This window comes from Nansenia antarctica, assembly GCF_963989245.1.
Source record: "Nansenia antarctica genome assembly, chromosome: 3".
Taxonomy (NCBI): domain Eukaryota; kingdom Metazoa; phylum Chordata; class Actinopteri; order Argentiniformes; family Microstomatidae; genus Nansenia; species Nansenia antarctica.
This window is the reverse complement of record NC_137688.1, coordinates 29,209,941-29,237,651: the sequence shown is the minus strand read 5'-3', so window position 1 is coordinate 29,237,651 and position 27,711 is coordinate 29,209,941. Positions and strand designations below refer to the sequence as shown.

The 27,711-nt window shown below is 43.2% G+C and overlaps 2 protein-coding genes across 2 annotated transcripts in view; both read left to right on the top strand.

Moving 5' to 3' along the window:
- Nucleotides 1-4,231, top strand: part of fat2 (FAT atypical cadherin 2) — a gene marked incomplete at both ends in the record, with an annotated part of 39,162 nt that extends 34,931 nt beyond the window's left edge. Inside the window, 4 exons of the mRNA XM_080527145.1 lie at nucleotides 260-707; nucleotides 2,105-2,258; nucleotides 2,754-3,289; nucleotides 3,735-4,231. Of these exons, the coding sequence (XP_080383271.1) occupies nucleotides 260-707; nucleotides 2,105-2,258; nucleotides 2,754-3,289; nucleotides 3,735-4,231 (1,635 nt within the window). The remainder of the gene's footprint in view (nucleotides 1-259; nucleotides 708-2,104; nucleotides 2,259-2,753; nucleotides 3,290-3,734) is intronic.
- Nucleotides 4,232-18,615: 14,384 nt separating this feature from the next.
- mtnr1al (melatonin receptor type 1A like) lies at nucleotides 18,616-21,661 on the top strand (the record flags this gene model as incomplete). The annotated part of the gene is made up of 2 exons (XM_080527144.1): nucleotides 18,616-18,799; nucleotides 20,892-21,661. 2 exons carry the CDS (start codon nucleotides 18,616-18,618, stop codon nucleotides 21,659-21,661), a joined length of 954 nt encoding a protein of 317 aa, XP_080383270.1.
- Between the last annotated feature and the right edge of the window lie 6,050 nt (nucleotides 21,662-27,711).

Below are 27,711 nucleotides of genomic sequence, written 5' to 3'. Positions count from 1 at the left end.
AAGAATAAGAAAACTATTCCCATGGTATCTCCCAGAAGCCAGTTTACAGACAAAAATGTGTTCTTCATCCCTGGAAATTATACACAAAAGTAACAGTACTCCTACAGTACCAACACATGTTCCATACTGTACATCTGGTTCTTTATTCTTTAAACAAATAAACATAATCTTTACATTGTAATTAAGCTATGAGTGAGTTGTGACCAGGAGAGTTTAACTGGGACTAGTCTGATGTTCTTCCTGCCCATTGCCTCCACAGCTGACCAATGGAGAACTGGAGTTCAAGTACAGCTGTGGAAACATCCTCCCGGGTACCCTTCACGTGAGGACCTCCCCCGTGGCAGATGGACGCTGGCACCATGTCCTCCTGGAGGTCAACACCACGGTCCTCAGACTGACCCTAGACCACATCCACCCAGTGTCCGTTGCCCTCTCCGACCCCTGTCATATGACACCGCCCCATGGAGCCCTGCTCTTTGCTGCCCCTACTCCCGTCTCCGCTAGAGACCTCACGCAAGGCTTCGTGGGATGCATGGAGGGCTTGGAGTTGAACGGGGAGCCAATCAGAACGGACCACGATGAGGAGTGGGCGGGTCCGGGGACGAGGAGGGTATTCGGGGTGTATGATTGTTGTCCACGATTGGACAGCTGCGCTTCCAATAACCCCTGTCAGAACGGGGGTGCCTGTGAGGAGGATTCAAATGCAGGTGAGGTGTCAATGTACTCTATGTTCCACCTGGAGGTCGGGTTTTGCGAGTTTAAATCACTAATGATAATAATAATCACTTCAATCCAGACTGAAGCTGAGGGTTTAAATCAGATGTCACTGTCTGGCTGGAGGAAAAGCACAAACAAATCAACTTTACCAGGAATTGTGATTTGGACTTGGTTACATAACTCTTGAGACATGGTTATGTAAAGTCTGAGACATGGTTATTTAAAAAGGGAGGTCAATTTCCATCATCAAATTAATACTCTATTGTATATTATTCACTGAATGCACCGCCTAACTAAATAGACAGAGGAAGGCAAAGGATTGCTCCAAAGGAAGATTGGAGGCCTGAATTGTCCATTTTGTCAGAATGGTGCATTGTAAAAGGCATTCAAACATTTCCGTTTGACTGCCACATTACATGGCTACGATAAGCACGCTGCAGCTGTAAAGGAGAGATTTTTTAAAAAATGAGAGAAAATATTCTTGAATGTTTTGAAATGTCATTGCAAGATTTCAGGACTCTGGTAGTCATAATCTTTTTTTTGCTCTGGCAAGGTGGATAGCACACAAGAGGCTCGTCATAATATACCTTGTATTTGGAGGAATTCAACAAAGCCTAAAGCTTTGCAAAAAGTCTCTGCAGATATTTCTTTACTTGACTATTTACAGTTCTTTACAGTAGGTGTACTGTACCTACAGTATAAGTATTGTAAAAATGTAATTCCCTTCAACAATAAGAACTGTAGGAATTACAGTAGAAAAGGCTTCATAGCTAAGTAGGTAATTCCCTTTCGGCAAAGTTGAACAAGAGGGCAACTGATTACTGAAATCTTCATGGTACTAATATCATCTTCATGTCCATAGTCTAAAAGAGATTAAAGTGATCTTAGTATTATAACACTTTTGGGAATCTCATCCATGAACATTTTGTAATGAATATAAAAGCACCAATATGTCAAAAAACAAAAATTTCCCAACAAGTTATCTGATTTTTTAAATCTGACTTTAATCTGCTTTAAATCCCTTAAAATATTACTAAACCTATACAACTATTGTTTAACTAAATGAGATGGCCTGACAAACTTCCAATAACACTTTACTTATAGACCAAATACTTATACAGGCATAACATATTATGATATATCAAGAACACATTATAAGACATTATATACTGTATGCCTATAATGACTTACAGTATACGGCGTTATATGTGTCTGTCTCATAGAAAGCGTTCTAACCCAACTTCTTAAAAAAAAACGTCATCCTATGATACAGTGGGCCTATGTTACTTTGGAATATTTGGTATCGCTCATTAGAATACCACCAGTATTATATGAAGTGTTACATTGATCTGAGTTTTTTTTTCCATCTCATTTATTTACCCTCCAGAGCTGCACTGCAGATGTCCGGCGCAGTTCTTTGGATCCCACTGTGAACTGGCCAACAACCCCTGCGCATCCCTTCCCTGCGCCCACGGGGAGGTGTGTGTGCCAAAGACTGAAGGTTACATCTGCAACTGTCTGGAGCAAATTGGTGGAAACAGGTATGGCTCACAAACACCCAAGTATATATAATATAACACACTGATATTCCATTTGCTTTCAGAGGTTGAATGTAGAAAGGAATTAGCATTTGCAAGTTTTTTCCCAGAGATATATTCAGCCTTTATTGATCTAGGAAGTCCCATTGGGGTCAAGCTACCTCTTTTATAAGAGGTATGAGAATGTATTGTACTCATATGAAGCGGTGGGTGTACTATATATGAAAGGAAGCATAATTCTGGATTACGTGTTTTAGCCACACAGCATGCCTGTATTACATACGTTTTGCCACATAGTGTGCATTAGACTGCATTATTTCTCACCATGTAAGCCAATTAACCTTACCCATGGTTTAAACAGAAAACCATGGGAAACATGTTAACGAATACATTATTCAAACCATTTTCAGTTATTACGGCAGCAGTTTATTTGTGTTCTACAGCATTTTTACATTGAACTGACTTCTGCTACTACCCTCCTCTCACAATACTCTATAGGTGCCAGAACCATGTAGATGCCTGCTCGTCTAACCCTTGTCCAGGTGGGTATGACTGTAAGTTCTCTCAGGGATCCATCCACTGCGATCCATTGCCCCAAGTCTCACCCACCCTGGGCTATGTGGAGGTCATGGAGATCTGTGCCAGCATTCTGGGCGTAATCTTCCTGGTTGCCGTCTTCGTCTGCGTCCGGAAACGCTACGTACGACAAAAGAAGAAGAAGCCGGTGTGCGTTCAGGACTCCAATGGTTACTTCCAGCCCAATCTCGCCAAGAGCATCATGGCCGACAACCAGGAAATGCACCCCATCGAGATGAGTACCATGGTTGGTTTTGGGAATGATCTGGACCTCCACAGTCCGTTCCGCTCCCTCAGGCCTCGCAGCCAGGTGGACTTGGGGTCTCAGTTAGGGGCCTCCACCGCCAAGATGCAGGGGCCTGTTGTGTGCAGCGTAGCCCCCAACCTCCCCCCCCGGCCCCCTTCCAGCTCGGACAACGAGTCCATCAGGAAAAACAATTGGGAGATGGATTATGAAGGTGAGTTAATGTTAATACATTAACGCTCTGCACTTTATGGTCTGTTTCTGGCCTACACTAAAAACTGATATTGATTTTCATGACAGATGAAAGAGTCGAAGGGAAAGCGATTGTGGTTGATTGAACCTGGAATGATCAGTAACTTACAAAGCAAAGTTTTTCATCCATCTTTAGATCAATTCAATGGGGAATACTTGGGGCTACTTATACATTTATTCACACAGTATCATACTCAATACATAGTACTCAAAAGTCACACAGCTCCTGTAGCATCATTCTCTAGATACCAAATAGCTAATGAATTATTCATGACAATGTATGTGTTGACCTCTAAGATAACAAGGACTCCTTTGTACTGTTGTGACGTAAAACAGTTTGCAGCCTAAGGAATTTTGGACTATGAATAAGAATAATGATGGAGGTTTCTTTTTCTCTGTGTTTACAGTGTACCCTGCTGACCCTGACTACTACGGACGCCCAACTGTCCAGGAGTTCCCCCAGTTTGACATCGTGGAGGACACCTACCCCACCGTGACCGCCGTGGAACTTAGGAACTCTCGTAGGAACTCTCGCTTCGGAGGTTTCCCTTTCCCTCTGGAGCGCTGTGACCGCCGTGCACCCCTCCCCCCCTGCTACAGCAACCAGAACCTAGATGACTTCCTAGGGCCTGATGGCCTACCACTCCCCAGCTCCCAGTGCCCTAACGAGTACACTGCCATCAGTTACTACCCCACTCAGCACGCACGCAGCATGGACAACGTTTCAGGGGGCTACCGGCGACTCAGCATGCGTCTGAGTGTGGCGCAGCCCTCTTACGCTGACTGCAGCAACCCCGCCCAGGCTAGGCCTGAGGTGACGTCACGTAGCACTAACCCCCGCAGCTACGACAGCTCAGACATGGTGGAGAGCGATTACGGAAGCTGTGAGGAGGTCATGTTCTAGGGCCAAGTGACTGATACTCCCTAGATGTGTTCTCTGGGGGGTGACTGCTTCAGACAGACACAAAGACATGAATTAGTTGAAGTCAATCTTTGATGGGAGAAGCTCAATAATAATTGACCAGAAAACAGTGGGAGCACTCCTGTTTGGTTGTCAGGGATGAACAGTATTACAATGTGTCTGGAATTAGCCAGGTCACATAGTCTTCTTTGCTGAACTATACGTGGTGCAACATCATCAGCAACACCCATGTGTGTAGGCCACTCTCCCAGAGGGGAGCATTATTGTTATAAAGTACTTCAGTATTGTGCACTGCTATAACTAACTGTCATTTTACTTTGAACGTGTCATCAATGAAAGTTGGATGTAAGGACATCATTGGCCCAGTGTTGTCTTACTTGAAAAGACTGAGTGAAGATGATGCTCAATTCATGATGGCCAATTTACAATAACTCACTAAACATCGACACGGTAAAATGGCATGCACTGTACAGTATATTGTTAATGTATAACTACTTCTAAAGGTGAAACCACACATGTATAGTAGAATTATCAGAATGTTGAATATATTGTAAATGTGTTTATATTCAGAGTATTACTCATAGTATTTGCTCAAAAGAAGCATTATATCGAACCAAACCCGAAAAGAGAACATTTCATGGAAGATACACTTCAAACCGATATGACAGCCATATTTTTTCAATACTGTATGTTGAAATAGGTAATTTCCGTCATCTGGTCACCTAATTGCAGTGCATATTTTTGTATAATTATGTCATTTATAATTATGAAGGGGCTGGATCCTCAGTAAGCATAGAGCCATAAGTAAATTAATGGAAATACTCAAATATTCTGTGTGTTCATGGTGAAACAGATTTATCGTTGTACATTAGGTTCATTCTATCAATGATCTAGCCAATTATGTAAATAAAGTAGAATAGTGCAAATAGCTTAATTTTTATCTGGAAACATTTCCTTGAACTGCAGATGTATCTACATGATAAAAGTACACTTATATAACCGTAAAAAAATGCCCATGCAGCCATTTTAAATAGCTTGAACATGTAGACTGTCATGACAAAGAGTTTTCTCTTTTTTCTGTGTAACATACTGTACATGTATTTCATTTTCAAATTTCACAGCTCATCAGTTACAGCCCACAATTGTGAACAAGGTTGATACTATTCTCCACAGCAATTCTGTTGTTCTATGCCCAGGTATATAACCAGCCTTAGTGTTTACCTTCAACAGTACAGTTAATACCGCATTTCTACCATGTCACAGTAACAAAGTGCCAAGAGTTTATACTATTCCACCATACCTGCTGATAAGATGTTGTGTTTCCATAAAAGCCTGCAGCATCATACAGTAACATTATGTGCTTAGTGTTACTTATGTTGTTTGCTTATGTTGTGGCCTGTTAAGTATTTTTGGCTTGTGTGGAATCTGTCCATTGTTGGTTGCTGCTTTGGTGTAGTGATGGTGCCCTGTGCAGACACGGGGTGGGGAACAAATGTAGTGTTTTCCCTTTTTCAATTTTCATGTACGGAATGGCAGCTGTTGGAAGTATGTGGACTGTTTTGGGTGACAGTGTGTCCTCTGTTGAGAGCGTTGTATCCTTGTGTTATTTGTATGTGCAGTGTATGTGGTAGTCCAATGAGTTCATGCTCACCTGAATGTCTTTGTAATGTGTTCTATGTGTGTATCAATGTGGGATAACCCCCATGTTTTTTGTTGTTGTTTCTCTGTGAGAGATTTTACTATGATATCGTACTCCCATTTATTTTCAACAGTGTAAAGATATATAAATAAAAGTTGTCATCTTATATTATTAACAAAGCATGTTGAGTATCTATAAATCCTCTTAACTAGTAGTTCTTTTTTTATGTTACGAAGTACATCATGAGGCCTACATGTGATGCCGGCATAGTCCACTAGGAGACACAATTTGTTGGTGTTAACTACCTTCATATCTAGCTCTTTGATTATCTGAATTTCTCTTTTCCTCAATATATGTCCCTATCCTTTCATCATAGTATTTTTGAATTCATCACAACACAGCCTTGTGTAATAGCCCAGCGCTTTAGCCAGCATTTATTCTGTCACAACATAATTTACGCCATCGGCAACTGCATGAAATTACTGTTTGAGTGGGGAGAAACCTCCCAGAATCAATGGAAAAAGGGAGCAGTGTCGGTTTAAATGTTCATGAACCTATATAGGCTATTTAAGTAATGGAAATGCATAATGAGGAAAGGGCACGTACGAGGCAAATAGTAGCGAATCTGGTGCAGTGTGTGAGTCAGCTTCGCCTAAACGGTCCTATCCTCTGCAACTCAGCAACTTTTTTGGCAGATGTATTATTTGCGTGACATTCATAAAAGGGCTGTCTGATAAAGTGTTATGCGTTTCCTATCTAAGGGCTATATGATTTCCTCGATCGATATAGAGAACATGCTTTGCTACAGGGTCTTATGAAGTATAGGTAAAATCCGTAAATCAATCGCATTACTGCTATGCTCCCTGAAACATAATGGTAGACAGACACATACTTCTTCTGATTTTCAAATACACACACATGCACGCACGCACACACAGACACCTCAGAGGTGTGTTTTTCCAGCAGCAGTTTTGAGTGCTTGTGGGAGCTTGGAAGGGTGTGTGTTCTCTCCGTCAAAGCCAACTGTCTTTAGACACCAGCTGTGTTGCGGTTCGTCAAGTCCGCCCGCGTGTCACTCACTCCTGTACCCTGTCACTCTCCATCAGTCTCCTGTCTCTCAATGACTAGCCCCTGTCCAGAACTACCATTGAGGACCATTGAGGTTTTTGTTGTTGTTGTAAAGCATGACATTGAAGACAAAGACAATCTATTACCGGTGTCACTTCAAATATGCTGCTCCGATTCGTTTTGGTTCGCTGTTGTTACCCCTATCCAAATGATGAAAACCGATACGTGCATCGTGGGGTCACGCCTTTCAGTTGCATGAAGGTTGTTAGATCCTGTGATCAAGTGGAGCGAAGCGCGGCAGCAAAGCATAGGCATCAGAATCACACATATTGGAACGAAAGGTAGACAATGTATTTATATAATTAAATATAGGCCTACGTTGAGATATTGTTGTTGACAACATCCGTTTTGTTCACAGCAAACATTCTGACATTTAGCAGACGCCTTTATCCAAACTCAAAGCGATTTACAACAAATGTTTAACTAGTGAATCATCTATCCACAAGTCATAGCAGGAAAAAGTAATCTATGCTGAGGCCTGGGGCCATAGGCTCATCATTTTAATTTCTTACCAAAGACTTAACAAATAGGCATAGGCCTATTTATAAAAATGTCACAAGACATGATAAAGATATTGTACCTATATAGCCTAATTTGTAAAAATAAAAAAAAATCTAAATATGCACATGTGTCTTTGGTAACAAATTAAAAGGATACACTATGGGACAGAAACAGAGTAGACTAAAGCATCTCCATTGAGCATGTATTTTAGTTTAGGATGTATGCTTAGATAAGCCATGAAAAAAAAAAAAAGATAGATATAGATAGATAGATAGATAGATATGAAATAAACCATAACCTCCCTTGATCAGGAAGAACCGAAAAACACGGCTATCACACAGCCCACCCCAAAATAATCACACTAAGACCCCTCCTACTCTGACGGTACTGACTGTGCAGTGGACTGGTTTCGCCACCCCCCTAAAGGTGTGCAGAGCGTTTAGCAACGACTGTTAATCTGTCCAGTCACAAACTACGTATTTGGCAGTAGTACGCGTTACTTGGCCGCTCCCCTAGAGACCTGCTCAGCTCCTGGCTCTGTCTATTTATTGATCTCCCCAGAGTCTAAAACAGAGTCATGAGCGGGTCCAGGTGCAGCTCATCAATCTAATTAAGGAGGCTACGAGGTTCATCACAGATAGATAGATAGATAGATAGATAGATAGATAGATAGATAGATAGATAGATAGATATGAAATAAACCAGAACCTCCCTTGATCAGGAAGAACCGATCACTGGGTCCTACTAGCGGGTAGCACTGCCACCACCTTTGTATAACCGATGAGGTCCGGGGACAGTGGTCTGAACACACCACCACGCAACACAGGGTTAGCAAAAATCAATAGGCATCTTCTCCAATCCATTTCCGCCGACATCCTTCCTTACCTTACCACCCTAATCAACTCCTCCCTATCCACAGGATCTGTCCCAGCGGCCTTCAAAATAGCCAGAGTCAAACCTCTCCTCAAGAAACCTACCCTTGACCCATCATCTGTCCACAATTACAGACCTGTATCCCTTCTCCTTCTCTTCCAAAACCCTTGAACGCGCGGCATCTAAACAACTGACTGACTATCTCCGGAAGATGGAACACTTAGACCCCCACCAATCCGGCTTCAAGGCTGGGCACTCCACTGAGACTGCGCTCCTTGCTGTCACGGAAGCCCTCCACTCTGCTCAAGCTTCCTCCCTCTCCTCCATTCTCATTCTCCTGGACCTGTCTGCTGCCTTCGTCACAGTCAATCACCAGATCCTTCTCTCCATCCTCTCAGAACTGGGCATCTCTGGCACCGCACACTCCTGGTTTTCTTCCTACCTGGCGGGCCGCTCCTACCAGGTGACCTGGAGAGAATCGCTGTCTTCTCCACAAACCCTCTCCACTGGGGTACCCCAGGACTCTGTCCTAGGGCCCCTACTTTTCTCTCTCTACACCAAGTCTCTTGGCTCGGTAATCCCCTCACATGGGCTCTCCTACCATAGCTACGCAGACGACACTCAACTCTTCCTGTCCTTCCCCCCGTCTGATCTACACGTGGCAACCCGTATCTCTGCATGTCTCGCTGACATTTCAACATGGATGGCTGACCACCATCTCAAGCTCAATCTTAACAAGACCGAGCTCCTCTTCATCCCCGGGAAAGCCTGCCCTCTCCAAGACTTATCTATCACAGTAGAGAACTCTACTGTAACCCCCTCCCTGACAGCCTGATCCTGGACAACCGACTATCCTGTGCGGAGAACATTGCAGCAACGGCTCGCTCCTGCAGATTCTTCCTCTACAACATCAGAAGGATACAACCATTCCTCACCAGAGAGGCAGCGCAACTCTTGACCCAGGCACTGGACATCTCCCGCCTGGATTACTGCAACGTACTCCTGGCTGGGCTCCCCGCTTTCGCCATTAGACCTCTGCAGCTCATCCAGAATGCTGCTGCCCGGCTGGTATTCAACCTCCCCAAATACTCTCATGTCACCCCTCTCCTTCGCACCCTGCACTGGCTCCCGATAGCAGCTCGCATCAGATTCAAGACCCTGGTGCTTGCATACCAGGCAGCTAAAGGGACAGCCCCTGCCTACCTGAAGGAAATGGTAACCCCCCAAACTCCAGCCCGCTCACTCCGCTCCTCCACCTCGGCTGGCCGACTGGCCCCACCACCTCTACACAGCAGTCGTGCTGCCCGATCACGTCTCTTCACAACATTGGCTCCCCGCTGGCGGAATGAGCTCCCCACGGCTGTCAGAACGGCAGAGTCACTACCCATCTTCCGTCGTAGACTGAAGACCCATCTCTTCAGGTTACACCTTAACTGCTCCTCCTGAGACATCTTCTGCCCCTCAGCACTACGTCTCCTAAAGACACCCGCTTTCCCCTCTATTGTGTCCCTACGAACTTCTATTGCCCCCCTTGTACTATTTCTCTGTTTCTCCCCCCCCCCAAAAAAAAGAACTAGGTTTTAGAAGAAGGTGATAGGAGAAGGTTTTTCCTTCTATCAATGGCCCTGGGCCTGAGCTGGATTACTCTTCCTGCTACGAATGGTGGACTGATGATTCACATGTTTAGTATTCAAATGTATTGATTGTAAATCGCTTTGGAATAAGGCGTCTGCTAAATGCCAAAAATGTAAATGTAAATGTTTTATTTATTCCCACAGGTAAAATTCCTGACATGAGGTAAGGACGGACGCTCCCCGAGCCCACTACAACTAGCCCTCCCACCAGAGAAAGCTGCTAGGGACTGAACACTGCAAATACCAACACGGTAAAAAGGTAAAGGGTAAATCAAGAAAACACACCAATAAAGGAACAAAACACCGGCCTGCCACACCAGCCTCACACACGATTAAAGAATAACACACAGCACAATGGGGCGCTCTGCCCAGGAAAAACACGGCTATCACACAGCCCACCCCAAAATAATCACACTAAGACCCCTCCTACTCTGACGGTACTGACTGTGCAGTGGACTGGTTTAGCCCTCCTCTTACCCCACGTTACAGCTCCTAAAACCACCCCCCAAACCCCACACATACACGTAACATACACATAACATACAACACAAAACGTTCCTATTAAAAAGGCACTCAACTTGCCCAAGTGACAAGACCCTCCCCCGGGGTCTGTGCGTGGTATCACCGTGTCGACTAGGCTCATATAGGGCTGGAGCCTCCAGGGGGATGTCAACACGGTGAGTAGAATTGGGACACTCCCCAGCTGTAGGAGCGCCCCTCAATCCGTTCAGGGAGCGGCCGGTGTGCACCTATTTTCCCGTCCCATCCTATTCTTGCCCTAACCGTGTGCAACTTCCTCCCCCTAACTCTCTGTCTTCGCCGCCGGCAGCCCTAACCATCTGCGAACGGCACCCACCCCCCTAGAAGTGTGCAGAGCGTTAAGCAACTACTGTTAATCTGTCCGGTCACAAACAACGTCTTTGGCAGTAGTACGCGTTACTTGGCCGCTCCCCTAGAGACCCGCTCAGCTCCTGGCTCTGTCTATTTATTGATCCCCAGATTCTCAAACAGAGTCATGAGTGGGACCAGCCGGCTGGTGCCCTCATGGTTCCTCCCTCAGCCCGGGACGACGTTGGCTGCTGTGGACTGCTGGTCCGGTTAGGTAGGTCTTCCCTCTGGGGGCCTGCTGCAGCCGGTGACAGACACTCCCTCGGTGTCCTGGTCCCTACGGGTGGTTGCGGCCCCCTGGTTGACCCCGAACTCGCCGGCCCGTCTGAGGACTGGTGGTGGACCTCTGCAGGGCGCTCGCTCTGGGAAGTGCGACCCGGAACCCCGCCTGGTCGTTCTTGGGGCACCGGTGTCTCTGCAAAGGAGCAAGGTACAAAGGGTTTGAGTCGATTGTAATGTGTAACCATCTCCGGCCCCCCCTCTACTAGTGCGATCCGATAGAGGACGTCAGTCACACACTCCAAGACTCTATACGGCCCCTTGTATCGCCTCTGTAATTTAGGGCAGACGCCCCACCTCCTCGCCTTATTCCGCACCCACACCAGCTCTCCTACGGAGTAATGTTGCGCCTTTGCACGAAAATCATAATTTGCCTTCTGTTGTGACGAGGCCATAGCCTGGTGCCTCTGCACTGCCCCCACCTCAGTGGATAAGGTATCTGCCACTCTGGCTACATAGTCACTAGCCGAGACAAATGTATCCATTGGACTCACGTCCAGCATCACGTCGACAGGGAGGACTATTTCCTGCCCAAACAGGACCTTATAGGGTGTATACCCAGTACTGGCATGTACACTACTCCTGTAAGCCATCATCACATATGGCAACAGGGTATCCCAATTCAGCTGGTTAGCATCTATAAAAAGGGACAACATAGACAACAATGTGCGATTAAAATGTTCGATCAATCCATCCGACTGGGGATGGTAGGCTGATGTACGGGTTTTGTGGATGTCTAGTAACCTACACAATTCTTTGAACAGGTTCGACTCGAAATTTCGTCCCTGGTCAGAGTGAATACTGCGAGGTGCCCCAAAACGACAGACCCATTCCTCCGCCAGAACCTTTGCAATGGAATGGGCCTCCTGATTGGGGAGAGGAAAAGCCTCTGTCCACTTTGAAAAAGAATCCCCAATTACCAGGATATACTTGTTTTTATTTGGAGTTTCTGGCAGGGGACCCAAAATATCCAATGCGTTCATATGGCCGAGAGCAGACAGACACATTCATGGGAGCGCATGGTGGCCTGCGTTGTGTCTTCCGAGACGCACAAACCACACACTCCCTGCACCATTTCTTTACATCCCCAAACCACCCTGGCCAATAGAACCGGTCTTTCACTTTTGCCTGTAATTTCTGAATGCCTAGGTGGCCACCTGTAACTGTGCTATGCAACATTGCTAGTATGGAGGGCACCATCACTTTAGGAAGAACCACCTGCATTGTAGCAGCTGCATCAGAGTGGGAAGGTGGAGCACGTACCAGGCACTGATCTTGTACCCGCAACTGGTCCCATACCGGGGAATATTTACGCAACTCTGGCTTATTCGGCAATTCCCCCTGTCTACCCCCAGCACTCTGCTTAGCTTTAATGAGTTGCACTATCTCTGCATCCCCTTGCTGTGCTCGGGCCAACTCATCACAGACCCCCATGTCTGGCTCTGAAGCTACAGGTTCAGCAGTCCATTTTACTACACGAACAGACATAGCGGGCCGTTGTCCCTCTACCGCAGAAGCAGCCCCTGACTCATCAGAAAAAGCCGGCAAACGGGAGAGCGCGTCGGCATTAGTGTGCTGTTTGCGGTGAACAATTAGATATTGAAAACTCGCCAACTGCTCAACCCACCGGGCTAATTGCCCCTCCAAGCCCCGGAAATTATGCAGCCAACGTAACAAATTGTGATCGGTGCGTAACACAAACTCTCTTCCTAGCAGGTAATGTTTGAAGAACTTAGTAAATGTCACCATGCCTAGCAGCTCTTTTTTTGTAGTAGCGTATTTACGCGCTTCTTTGGTCAGCACTCGACTAGCGTACGTGATCACACGCTCCATACCCCCCTCCTCTTGAGATAATACCGCCCCAATTCCGACGTCACTTGCGTCCGTGTCTAGGATAAACGGCTTAGTGGGGTCGGGATATGCAAGGACTGGGGCCGTAATGAGGCTATTTTTCAACCGCATAAACGCTTGTTGGCAGTCTTCTCCCCACCGAAATCGTTTCCCCTTCTCTGTTAATTGGTGCAGGGGGCACGCTATGTCTGCAAAGCCCTTAACAAAGCGCCTATAATAAGAGGCCAGACCTAAAAAACTCCTAACCTCGGTTTGGGTTTTGGGTACAGGCCACCCACGGACCGACTTGATTTTAGCTGGTTCAGCTCTAATGCCTTCCATGGAGATAATGTGACCCCGGTATTTCACCTGCGTAGAAAAAAGTTACACTTTGAGGGCTTGACTTCCAGGTTAGCTGCTTGTAGCTTAGAGAGAACCTCATCTAACCTGTGTAGATGTTCCTGAAACGTCCGCCCGAACACTATAATGTTGTCTAAATACACTCGGCATGTGGTCCATTGTAAATCTGCCAACACTAAGTCCATTAGGCGCTGGAAGGTGCTGGGTGAGTTGCATAGCCCAAAATTCAAAAAGGCCCTGTCTTGTCGTAAATGCTGTTTTGGGTCTATCTTGGGGGTCAACCTCCACCTGCCAATAACCACTGGCTAGGTCGAGAGTGGAGAACAAGCGTGCATTTGCTAGACTGTCTAGGCTAGGCCTAGGGCATCATCAATTCGGAGGAGGGGATACGCATCCTTTGTGGTCACGTCATTATGCTTCCTGTAGTCTACACAGAACCGCAAGCTACCATCTTTTTTTCTAACTGGCACCACAGGGGCTGCCCACGGGCTGCAGGACGGTCATATAATCCTGTTCTCCTGCATCTGTTTTATGTGGTCGGCCACCTCTCGCTGGAGGTGAAGGGGAACCCTACGTGGCGCCATTTTAATGGGTTTGGCATCCCCTGTATCTATTTGGTGCAGTCAATTAGTCAAATCAGTCTCCCCAGTGCTGAAAATGGTGGCATGGCGTTGCAATAGGCCCCGCACCGAATGAACCTCTGAGGGCGAAAACCCCTTCTCCTCCAACCCAAACTGTGTCACTAGAGCATCGATGGACCAAACTGGGGCGCACCACTCGTCCCGCCCCGCATCGTCTGCGGCTTGCCCTATGGTAACATCGGTGAATAAGGTGCCAATTTTCATGCCCTGTTTTAGCATAAGGGTATCTTCGGTCAAATTAATAACCCTTGCTGGCATAACCCCTTGGTCCACCTGACACACAACGCGAGCTACTAACACATCACAATGTTAAGATAAGGAGGCGGAGGGCTCCAGCATGCCTGCGGTGCATCTGCCCAGGAGGCCCTTCACAAACCCTGAAAATGTAAATGATTACTTCGCAGCGAGGGCCCACCGTGGTGTCGGCGTAAACTGTAACCACTTGGGGTTGGTTTGTCTCTAGAGCTGAGATCAACAGCAGTTTCTTATCCATCAGGCAGCAACACTGCTTATCTAAGTCAATGACTGCGCAGAATTTGGAAAGAAAATCAATACCCAGTAATACATCAGAGGTGGGCACATCAGCCACCAGAAACTCAGCAATCAGAGCTAGCGTATCGAATTGAACTATGATCTGCCACTGACCTATTATGCTCATGCCCGCCCCATTCGCAGCCAAAGTTTTTCCACAGATATTCCATTAACTCAGCACCCCCCTTAGTCAACTGCAGCCACATTTGCTTGGGGATGATTGACACTTGCGCCCCAGTATCAACTAGAACATGGGAATCTAACCCACCTATTTTGGCACGGAGATATACACCGGGTCCTTTCTGGTCACATGCGAATCCCGAAGAGGGGGGGGCAGGCATTTGGCCGGCTGTGCGCGCCCCCACTAGTTTCCCTGCAAATAAGGGCAGTCACGTTGTGTATGCTGGTTACACCCACATTCCCAACATACTTCTCCCCGCTCTCGATAGTTCCGGTCTGGAACCCAGCCACTCGGTCCGCGTACGTTCGAGGCACTGCTGCGCGCTGTACTGGCCTGGGAGTTTCCTGGGGCTTGCATGGACTGAACTGTATGCTGTAACTTAATCCCTCTACCACTCCCAATAAGAGCTCCATCTGCTTATCATTGGGGGATCTTTCAACCACGCCCCAAACCTGGGTATCGGAGACAAGGTGGGTCTGTTCTAGGCTCCTGATGAGCTCAAGTTCGGAGGCCAGATTGATCGCTTCCTCCAATGTGGACGGTTTGGCACTACGAAGATTGATGCGCAGGTCCCCTCTACCTACATGTTCTATGAAATGGTCGCGAAAAGTTCACGGGTGTCATTGTCGGCAGAGGGATAAGCCCTAATTATCAGGCGGCGTAATGCGTTACCAAATTCCCTGGCCGTCTCATTATGCAAACGCCTCCTTGCTAGGAAGCTTGCACTGTTCCAATCGGCACTGTCACATGGTTCTAAGCATCTCCCCATGGCCCCTTTGAGCCGTGCATAATCAGGAAAAACACGGCTATCACACAGCCCACCCCAAAATAATCACACTAAGACCCCTCCTACTCTGACGGTACTGACTGTGCAGTGGACTGGTTTCGCCACCCCCTAAAGGTGTGCAGAGATAGACGACTGTTGCATCCTCGTAGAGGCGGCAGTGCCGGGCAGCCAGCCGAGGTGGAAGCATTCTGGATGAGCTGCAACGGTCTGATGGCGGAGGCAGGTGCCTGGACCAAGACTTGTGCTGCTTCTCTCGTGAGGAATGGATGTATCTTTCGGATGTTGTAGAGGAATAATCGACAGAATCTGGGTAGCAAACGCGTCTGTTTTGATTGAAATAAGCATATCTTCTTCAACTACTTTCAGATTTCAATCTATGACACATCATTTGAAAGCGTACAATCTGCACTTTCAAAATCTGCAAAAATGACCTTGCCCTACTTGAGGACCTTTTCACCAGACCCTGTCACAGTTTTATTGTGCATGATAACAGTGCTTACAAAATCAAAATAGCTATCAATCTGTACAACATTGTCAGAAAATGCAGGCCGTGTCTCTGGTTTTCTATCATTAATGGAAGAACAACAAACATGTTAACATGATGATAGCATGACCCTGGACAATTTGCAGGTCAGCATGAAGAATGGGATGCAGAAATGGCTCCTGCCTCTAGAATAATGTATAGGACTATAGCGCTGGCATTAAATTGCAGGGGGCGGATATAGCCTACAACACAACACATCTCTCAATTTCTGTGACTCTCAATTCAGATATGATGGTGATTATGATTCGGGCTGTGTTTTGAAGGGAGGCAGGTAATAGGTCCTCTGCATGGCATGCCTCCAGTCTGTGTGGATGTTTTGTTGATCCATGAAGCTATGTACTCAGCATGACAGGATCTACACTGAAAAGCTGATGGGCTTGTCATTAACATAGGTGCAGGTTCACAAGAGAGTGATTCCAGACACAAAGTGATTCCAGACACAAAGTGATTCCAGACACAAGGTGGTTCCAGACATAAAGTGATTCCAGACACAAGGTGGTTCAGAGCTCAACATGATTTACAGCTAAACACCATACCGGTACTTTACATTGGTCAAGCCCACTCAGCAAAAACACTCCCTGACACCAAAATAGGCAACACATAATTTACAAGGATAGGGGATTTTCAAGTCAAGCATGAACAAAGTGCATGATAGATTAGGGAGGATATAAATAAGACAAGGGATACATTCACCCTATTTGGACACAAATCCAAAGATTTTGAGAATGTTTTGTTTGATGAACTATATTAATGATTGATTACATTTTCTTTTCTTGTTTTGTATCAATGCCAAATGTGTATTCATCTCAACGGGCTGGTTTTCTTCTTCCATGCCTTTATGTTGGTGATAGCCATATGCAGTTTCAATGGTACTATGTGTCACATACTGTTGAGGCAATTTGTTCTGTTTCCCTTACTTGCTATCTGCCCTCTCTGTCCTGGTTGAATCCCCTGTGGAAATCAGAATGGCAGTATGAAAATGCTTATAGCTCCATCTACTTTGGCTAAAAAAAGTTTCTTGAACTTTCCACTGGACACAGATGGGTTGAATCAACATTGTTTTCATGTCATTGCAATCATTGTGTCATGTGACTCATGAACACTGACACATGGCACATTTTCAACATTCACATTGTTTGTCTTATTCAACCATGTTTTCAAGAATATTTTCAGAAAACTGTGACTGATCTCAACGTTACATTTATTTAACACAGATTTCAAGTTTTTTCAGATGACCATGCAGGGCTGCATATTGACATCTTCAGAACTATGATTAAATGAGAATTGCAGTAGTACTAATCATTGTCTAATAATGACACCAACACAATGTTGTGAGGAAACAAATAGTTTTCTCTTTCTGTTATCCATTCAAGAATTTAAGTAAATATTATATCTGCTAACAATGTATCTTGCGTGTGTTCGATTAATTGTGGTAGACACAACACATTTCATCCCAAAACAGAGAACAGAGACTTCATGAATTTCTGCATTTACTCGTTAATTAGTCCCATTCTATCTGGAAAAAAATGGTGATAGACCAAATTAATTGGTAGTATAGTGTTTCTGGAAACAAGATTAGATTGGTGTCATTTCATCATCAGCATTTGATGCGCAGGAGGAGCGCCGAAGTAGTTATCCTCTGACCGGGTTTATGGACCCCTACGAGTGCACGTGGTATGAGGAGACCACAACACCGGTAGCAGCCCATTGAAACAGTGGCGATCAGACACTTTCAGGAGTGATAGGAGACAAGACGAGCGGAGAAGCGAAAACCACAACCACACTGAGGATTGAACAAATGGGAATTACACTTTTGGGATTAAAAACCGCTGTAAGCAGGCTACGCAAGTGTGGTGCTAAAATTATACAGTTGCGGTTGAAGTTAGAAAGTTCATTAAAATAATATGATGAATGACGAATAAGGGAGGGAGCCTTGAATGGGCATGGATTTTTTAAATGAGCTGTTCACATGAACAGTTTCATAGGATGTGGAGACCGATTTTGGACACAATCAAAATGGAAAAACAAGACAACATTTTTCAACTGACTTGCAAGACAAAATGAAAACTGTCTTCGAGAAACAGAACTGATAAAGGTTGTATTTCTGTCCTAATATCTACAACATCCAGATGTGGAAGACTTTATTTATGTCTTTTATTAGAATGAAACTGCCCTCTAAATGCGCTGAGAAGATGAGAGTGGCGTAATATACTAACTCTATTGGCTGTTTAACAAATACACTGTCGTAACAACAACAACAACAACAACAACAACAACAATAATAATAATCATAATAACATAAAATCACCTACTTAAAACATCTCACTTAGTTTGACATGTTTAAGATTTAAAATATTTAAAATAATGAGGTAGACAAAAAACGAATAAATTCGTTAAATTATTTAAAATAATGTCATGAGGTAGACAAAAAACGAATAAATGCCTTTCTTGCATTCACTGACTGGACGGACACTGTACAACTCAATGCACGTTGTTGGAAGGTACCTGCCGCAGTTTAACCTGTCCTTAACAACAAAGTATGAATTGAGAATGGTAGAAGGAACTATCACCCCCAGAAACTCTTCACATGGAGATGGGAGCAAAGAGGACCATCGCTTTCCTTGGGTGATGACTTTACTGGCCAGTGTGCTGATCACAACTATTGTAGTAGATATATTGGGCAACCTGTTGGTCATCGTGTCTGTCTTCAGAAATAGGAAACTAAGGAAAGCAGGTAATATGCACCTCCATCTCATACTGTACTGTATGGCTGACATTGTTTATTACATTGGTTTCTTTAACAATAAATTCCCTGAGTTTTGTGGAGTTTGCCATGTGCCACATGGACTATGCCATGTGTGGAGTTAATTGTTTGATTGTTCTGTTCATCAGCGGCATATCGTGATCTTAGAATGATAAGGTTCTATCTCCGTTTAGGGTAGTTTAGAGATATTGAGCGTCAACGTTTTTACAGTCCATTATGTTTTGTGAGATGGAACCTTTGTATTTTATTAATTACTAACTCAAAAATGTCAACATTTTAAAAATAACACCACACAGGCATTAATAAACACCTACTGGATCAGATTATGTAAAAAACTAAATTTTGACAAAAATTGAGATAGAACCTTATAATTCTCCCTGAGTCACAGCTCTCCTATAGTTTTATATTTCTCTTTTTCTGAGCATCAGCTTCAAACAGAACCAATGGGAAAGTGATTCATCCAGTCAATTGATTTGAAAATCAAAAAGTATTTTCTAGAACTTGTCAAGAGTGCAGTCAAGCTGACGCAGTCATGGTGGCACACTGCTGGGAATTGTTTTCATTCATTCCACAGCAGCTCATTGTTACTGAATGACAGTTTTATGTACACCTTGGATTCATAAATTCAGATTCATAAATTCAGCCCCTATGTAAAGGAGCTAACAGATTAAGTGACCACAAAGCACATACTGTGATTTCTTGGAGATCCTTGTGCATTTTGTCAGGTTTCATATTACGTCATCCTAGAGTAAAATACTTGCTTATGTATCACCATAACAATCTAAAGAGAGAAATTGATAAGCTAACGGAAATCAGATTCAAGTTAGTTATTGCTATGCACATATCGACTGCAAAGTTGTAGCTATTTCACAGAGTTCTACCCCCTTGTTTGATCACCTCATTAACAGTAGATACAGCTCTCCTTCTACTTCTCACTGCTCCTGTCAGTGGTAATTACTTGATCATTAGTGAAGTTCTGTCAGAGAGAATCATGTCCCCCTCTCTCAAGGTAGGACTGGCAGAATTCACACACAGGGAATGGATCTCAATCAGAATACCAACCCAACTATTAGTAGTAAAAACTGTCTAAAACTGTCAAGACTTCAATCGATCCATATGAGGTTCTGGTCCAAGTCAGTCTGACCATGAGATATTTAGTAATGTAAATGTTGGAAATGTTACATTTTGTGTCAGGGTAGCACATGTGGAAAGAATGCTATGAATATGAATAGCATTAAAGCACTCACAGATGTTCCAATCTTAGTAATGAGCAATAATTCCAACTACTGCACAGCTATCCATGGTCACAGCACTGCCCCTGTGGTGTCCATTGTGCCCGTTCTCAAACATGAGGAATTCTAGAATCAGAATTTTGGATCTTTGCCTGTTTGGGTCAATCGGGTGGGGCATATGGGTATTCTCATCTCCTCCATTCACAACCACCTCACCTCATTGGTCCTGGTGTTGTGAACCTACCTGTCAGTGGCCTTATCTGGGTATGTCACTTCATCCACATATCAATTCTCTTCAGAGGATGAAGGCAGTGGTGGTGCTATAATCATCCTTGTTTCAGTCAACCCAGCTCATGGTTCTGAATTAGTCGGAGCATGGTTGGGTGTGAAATGGTCACTCAGTAGGGATGGAGCCTCACAGAAGCCACTGCAAGAGCAGCTCTGCTGAGGCAGGCAATCCTGAACTGTGGTCTCATGTCATTTTAACACACAGGTCTTAACGTTCTTTTTTTTCTCACACTAATGGTTGTGGATGTTGGGTGAGGGGTTGGCAGCTTTTCAAAGGGATAGAAGCCCAATAGGATACTTCACCTAGTAAAGCCATGCCCACACGGGATGTTACACTTTTTAAATATGTATTTGTTTTAACGAGGCCAGTGAGATGCACAACCTTATTGAAGATGCTGAGGTTGCATTTACAATCCAAACACACTGAAACTTTATGGTTGTAATATACTGGGTTTAAAGACGAATCTTCCATAAACAATTTCAACAAACATGTTATTCTTTAATGAAACATAAAGATTGATTTTCTTATTCTTTCCCCGTAGGAAATGCCTTTGTGGTCAGTTTGGCCCTTGCAGACCTAGTGGTGGCGATTTACCCATACCCTCTGGTCCTGACTGCTATCTTCCATGATGGCTGGATTGCAGGACACATCCATTGCCAAATCAGTGGCTTCCTCATGGGGCTGAGTGTCATCGGCTCCATCTTCAACATCACCGGCATCGCCATCAACCGCTACTGCTACATCTGTCACAGCCTCAAGTATGACAAGCTCTTCTCCAACAGCAACACCATGGGCTATGTCATCCTGGTGTGGGTGCTCACCATACTGGCCATTGTGCCCAACTGGTTCATGGAGTCTCTTCAGTACGACCCGCGGGTTTTCTCCTGCACCTTCGCCCAGTCCGTCAGCTCCCTGTACACCATCACAGTGGTTGTGGTCCACTTCATTCTCCCCATCAGCATTGTCACCTACTGTTACCTCCGCATCTGGATCCTGGTCATCCAGGTGCGCAAGCGGGTCAAGCCCGACTCTCGGCCTAGGATCAAGCCACATGACTTGCGCAACTTCCTCACCATGTTTGTGGTTTTCGTCCTCTTCGCTGTGTGCTGGGCTCCCCTGAACTTCATAGGCCTGGCAGTGGCCATCAACCCAAGACTGAGCCAAGGTATTCCTGAGTGGCTCTTCACCGCCAGCTACTTCATGGCGTATTTCAACAGCTGCCTGAATGCAGTCATCTACGGGGTGCTCAACCATAACTTTCGAAAGGAGTACAAAAGGATTGTGCTTATCATTTTCAAGTTCCATTGCTAAAGGTTTCCTGAGCAGGTGAGAGACTTACAGAACTCTGCAGCATGATGAGGAAAATGGGAGTCTGGTCAAAGTCAAAGCTGTTGGCGATGTCACGTCTGCTTCAAGTGTTCAGTTCAGTTCTGAATCCCGAAGCGTTGTTTTTTGATGCCACACCTTTGCCATGGATTATTTATCTTTTTTATTGGAGGCATTTTAGAATTGATCATAGTCTAACGAAACGGGTGTGTTGAACTCGTCACAATATTAACCAACATCCTCACAAGTTCATGTTCAACTCAGTGTGACTTATGACTCAATTTAAAGATGTATTAAGATTGAATTCTTAAGCAATATTGTATGCACTTTCATCAAAATATTCAACCTGCTCTCATAATGTATGCCCAAATCAATTAATATCATTCACAGTCATTTGCTTCATAGCCAGATAGACGAGAGAAGGTTAGTTAGATAGATGCAAGCCCACTAATGATTAAATACACAGGAAATCATTTAATGTTTCATATTTTTTCATAGATTAAAAACGTATCATTATCAACAGCCAATAGCTTGGACATTTTAAAAAGTTTATTAAACTATATGATATAATGTATTGCTTATACCAGGTTGAAACCTAAATGTTTATCCTGTGAATCACTTTAAAGTCCAGGCAACTCTGTGATGAATATGTTGAAAATAGCCATTTTGTGTTAGACGCTTTTCATCCCACATCATCATTAAGAATGTTCATAGTGTTTATGACAGAATCGCTCTGACATTACAAATAAGTCTTAATAAAGAAGGTTCACTGTGATCTGTATGTTAGATATATCTGTTTTTTGCCATTCTCATGTCTGCTACCTCAATAAATGAATATAGTTTTGATCTTAAAGAGAGCAGAGATTTACAAAAGACAGACAGTGCAAGAACATTTCTGTTTTCTATGTCACATTAAAAATCCACAGGATGGAGATGAGGGAGATCATGCTAGATGAGATATACTGAAAGAATAAGGCTTTCATGGAGACATTTATTAAGTAGGGCACCTTGCACTGTGTCCGTTTTGTGCCGGCTGAAAACCCCAACCCTTTTCTCAGAGAGAATTAACATTTTGACTTAACAGACACATTTTTTACAGTACAATATTGTAGCAACCTTGTATAAATGCCCATTAGTGGCTCTACCAAGGGGGTTAACTCTCCTGTTGTAGCGAGTGTGGCCGGTTTGTAAGCGGGAGGTTGTTAGTTCGATACCTGCTTAGGGCAAGCTACTGTACCCCGCTGTTTGCTACAATATGGTCATTTTTTACCTGCTTTTTACTATTTTATAGCCTTGAAAAAGAAATGCATGTAGTATCTGCTCTTAATTCTACTGGAGGAGGGAGAGAGGTAGAGTTTAATGCCGATGTTGACAGGTTGGATGAAATGTACCCCAGGCTATATTGTCAGTGATCAAGATCCAAGATCTAAGGGATCAGGGTCTCTTGGCCATGTTGAACAGCCCCAGCATATAAAAAGGCAGACGTTCCCTACAGGTTTTGAACTGACTGAGATAAACAGTCTTGATAGTCCTGTTGGTTGTGTAGATGTATGCTTCAGCTTACCAGTGAAAGCAGGGGCATAGCCAGTTCATTTTCAGGAGGGAGACATTTAGACTACTAAGTGGAAACAATTACTTTTCTTAAATAGTACAGTTAAGCTACAGTGTATTTATGTCTTCATATTGTTCTTGTTGGCTACATTAACTCTTTCACCTTGTAAGGAAGGTGCATATGACCTTTTCATTTTGCACTGCCAACATAACAATTCTAATTGACATGTCCCCTTGTTTATGATATTCTCATCAACATAATGTCATGTGCAATTAGTAAGCTCACCAACAGTAGCCTAAGTCATATTAAGCGGGTGAAATGTATTGTGCAAGAATAACACTATTTACAGCGCTGTCAATTTATAAATATTGCAATATGTATTACTATTCTTTTAAAATAATGATAATCCATTTTTCTTTTTAAAATTTCAGATCACAGACATATCTGCCGATATTGACTTTCTTTTTGAAACTGATATTTCACTGTTCTGTGCCTGAGGTTTCTTGAATATCTCCTCTTCTTTTCGTTGTCTACCTTGAGAACAATTACAAAGTAACTACAATTTAAGCAGTTGAAAATGATACTTTCCTCGACTTTTAATGTTGCATTAACGTAGAACAAAGTGCAGATTGTAAGCTTTCAAATGATGTGTCATATATTGAAATCTGAAAATAATTGAAGAAGATACATAGATGCAACCACTCCTTCAGAACAAACCTGGTAGCGAGCAGGTTTACGGTCTGGTTTAAGTAAGACGTGTGTCAAAAATGTGGCGGAAACTAAATCCCGAACGACAGTTCCGTCAAGTGTCTTTTGGGAAATATTACTTCCCACCATTTACGAGATAGATAGATCATTTGATATTTTGCTAGATAGTTTGATAGTGTGCTAGATAGATAGAAGGCAGCCAGCTAGAAGTTTGAAGTTTCCCAACTTGATTTAATTTATTTATTTATTTATTTTTTTAACATATAACCGAAGCCTTCATCATCCAAATCGATGTACAATATATATATATATATATATATATATATATATATCTGTCTAAGTAAGTGAATCATCTATCCATCAGTTATCATAAGAAAAAATAATCTACACCAAATCCAGGGTCCAGTTAGAAGAACACCATTTACTAGTCAGAAAGGCTTCAAACACCATTGTAATCGTGTCAGTTCTCGTACATTAGCCTACACCATCATTTTATAGCCTACATACATTTTTAGATTAGAACTTTATTGTCATAGAGTACAAGCATCAGACAACGAAATGCAGTAAAAAGTGTGTCAGAAGAGGGATTTGACTGTCTAAAAATTACAATTTCATACCATGGTAGCAGTTAATACCACTATGCCATCATGACAATATGACCATATATAGCCTGCTGCTGATATCACCACAGTAGTGAATATTCATTTATTAAAATATTAACATAAACCAATAAGTAGGGGCTAGTAGGGGGAATCACTTGAGGCTTGAATCACTTGACACCTGCAATAGCAACTTGCAGATTATTATTATTACTGAAGGCAAGGATTTTAATTTCACACCTATAATTCTCTGCTGATTATGGTACAAACCCCTGCAGAGATAAAATAAACTAGAAAGGTAAGTGGAAGAGCATCATTATTTATTAACTACAACTTATGTCCATCAGGTGGACAGAGAAGGTCACTCTATGATGTCTTACTGATGATGTCTTACTGCTCCATGATATCAACCTTCATTTACTGTATACTGTCACTTCATACGGAATGGATGTAAAATACTGGAAAAAAAGATGGCAAGAAAATGATGAGTATATATTTTGATGGGTCTCTGCTCATCAGTAATAGCACGATAGTCATTACCAAAGCTTAAAAGGTGGACTCCAGCAGTGTCTTTTGCCTTGTCTTTTGTTGTAAAATGCATAATTCCACTGCAGTAGGCCTTTAATACTTGACAGAAAATGTTCCTTTGATGTTGTCCATCTACCAACAAAGGTAAATGCAAAAGGAAATACTAATTTGCATACACATTTGTGGGCATTTCAATGATTAAACCTCTCCAGTTCCACTTGTCCACGTGGCTAGAGCATGTATTGCATATGCCGGAGAGTTGATGAGAGATGCATTATTCTCATGCAGTTGAAGACTAACCCATTGAAAGGCTTGATAAGTGCTATGAAAGCATCTCTATCAGGGGAGGCTGGTGGAGGTAGAAATCATAGGACGGGTTCATTGTAATGCATGGAATGGAATGAGGAATGTTATCAAACACGTGTTCGATAACATTCCTCATTCCATTCCATGCATTACAATGAGCTTGTCCTCCAATTCTTACCTCCACAAGCCTCTCCTAGGAGATTGCATTGTATTTATTATCTATTGATTGCATTAATATAAGGCTAGAGTAGCAACCTCACAATAATGGATTCTTTTCAGTGTAATAATCAGCTATCGCTCCCTTTCTCCATCTCCTGAAAGAAAAAAGTCAACATGAATAGCAGACCATTTGCAACCAATTACATCCTGTTGCATCTGAACATCAACAAAGCACTTATTTATCAATCAGTGGGAATTTATGTTTATTTCCATTAAATGAGTTACATTAGCAATATCTTTAATGCAAGTATTTAAATTCCCATAAGAACGATACCAAGAAAACCTAATCAAACAAAGTTCACTAGATAGATAGTTCAAATGAAGGCTTCAAAGACATGAATTCTAACTTGTGTGTGATTATGAGAAACACCCATTATGACATGTTCAGCAGTATTTTCTTATCAGTTCCATGTTTCATTTTGAATAGTTCAAAACTGAACAATAGTTAAAACCTCTTCTTATCCACCTAATTTTTCTGGTTTTCTGCTCGAAATGACATGCCCACAGTGAATATAGAATATCTCCACAATCACAAGGGCCTTCATAATGATATTGTTATCAAATGAAAGCTAACACCTGTGGGGTGGCTGTAGAAGTGTCAGAATCAAAATCTATGTTACTGTGTCAGAGCAAATAGAGCTAGAACATTATAAAACATCTCAAATTCAGTCTCCGCCTAAAACCCCCCCAGCTTTTACAGTGAATATCACCTTGGAAACCTGATAACCAAGCCCAAATCATCTAGGAATCAGTACTCCAGGGTCTTATTAGTACTTGTGCCAAAGTTGATGCTAGTAATGTGAGCAAATGCAACTTTGTACCTGTTTTAGTACAGGTATGTTTAGGCGGACACCTATATGTTTAGGCCATTTGGAGATATTTTGGCACCATCTTTGACCTTTGACCTTTCTCATGTATCAGATTTTTTTATTTTTTTTGGGTTGGCCGACCAATGGTATGGAAATTTGGCGTTGAAACCGGACATGACACATTCTCCAGTTGGAGAAAATTGGATGTGACTTAGGCCGTGTTTACCGTCTCGGGAAAAAATGTGGCATCGTATAGCATGCAAAGTTGTGAAAAAAATGTGATATCGATGAAGAGAATTGATCGAGGTAAACTCTTTATATCACTTCGGATGCCCATCTGGGTCCGTGGATAAGAAGACCTTTGCACTACTATTAAAAACTAGTCAAATGAAGCATTATGTCAGCATCACATCCAACTGACCCGTTGAGTCTGGAAAACACCAACATGTCCTCCATCTGAGACAGGAATGATTTGTGCTTTTGTGGAGGTGAATGAGAACAGCAGAGACAGTAATACAGAGACAGTAATACATGCTCCATCTCTACAGTATGTTGGCCATATACAGTACACAGGGGTTACATTAGGATGTTCTAGGTGGTAGATTTCATCTAATAATAATAATTATAAATAATAATTCACAATATATCATCATTCATCATATCACAATATATACAATATCGAAGGACAGGGAAACATCTTTGTAAATACATGTAATCATATACTAGCACATAGCAGTTACTTGTATAACTATGTACTTACATAGATGTTACTAGTTATGAGACATTACTGTATGCCCTGTCATGTAAAGGAGCTCAGAATGTAAAAACCCCCAAAACATAATCATAATAATAATAATAATAATAATAATAATAATAATAATAAACAATACTCCTGAAAAGATTTAGAATACCTGTAGTCACTTAGGTATTTGTACACATTTTATACAACACTGCATGCAGCCCAAATAGAGTGTAGGGTTTATATCTATAGGCCAGGACATTTTCGAGACAAACATAATAAATTAAAGCACCAATATAAACAAACGTATCATCAACAGCCAATTATTTCAACTGCACAGAAGAATGACATCTGACACCTCCAGATGGACCCACCAAGGTCCACGCTGTGCTGGACTGGCCCCAACTCTCCTCGGTGAAGCAGTTGGAACGCTTCCTGGGGTTTGCACATTTTTATAGACGTTTCATCCAGAATTTGACTGCTCTTGCCCACCCCCCTGCCAGCCCTTACCCAGAAAAGCCCTTTTCCCTACTCCTGGTCCCTGGAGGTAGAAGATGCTTTCACCGAACTCAAGT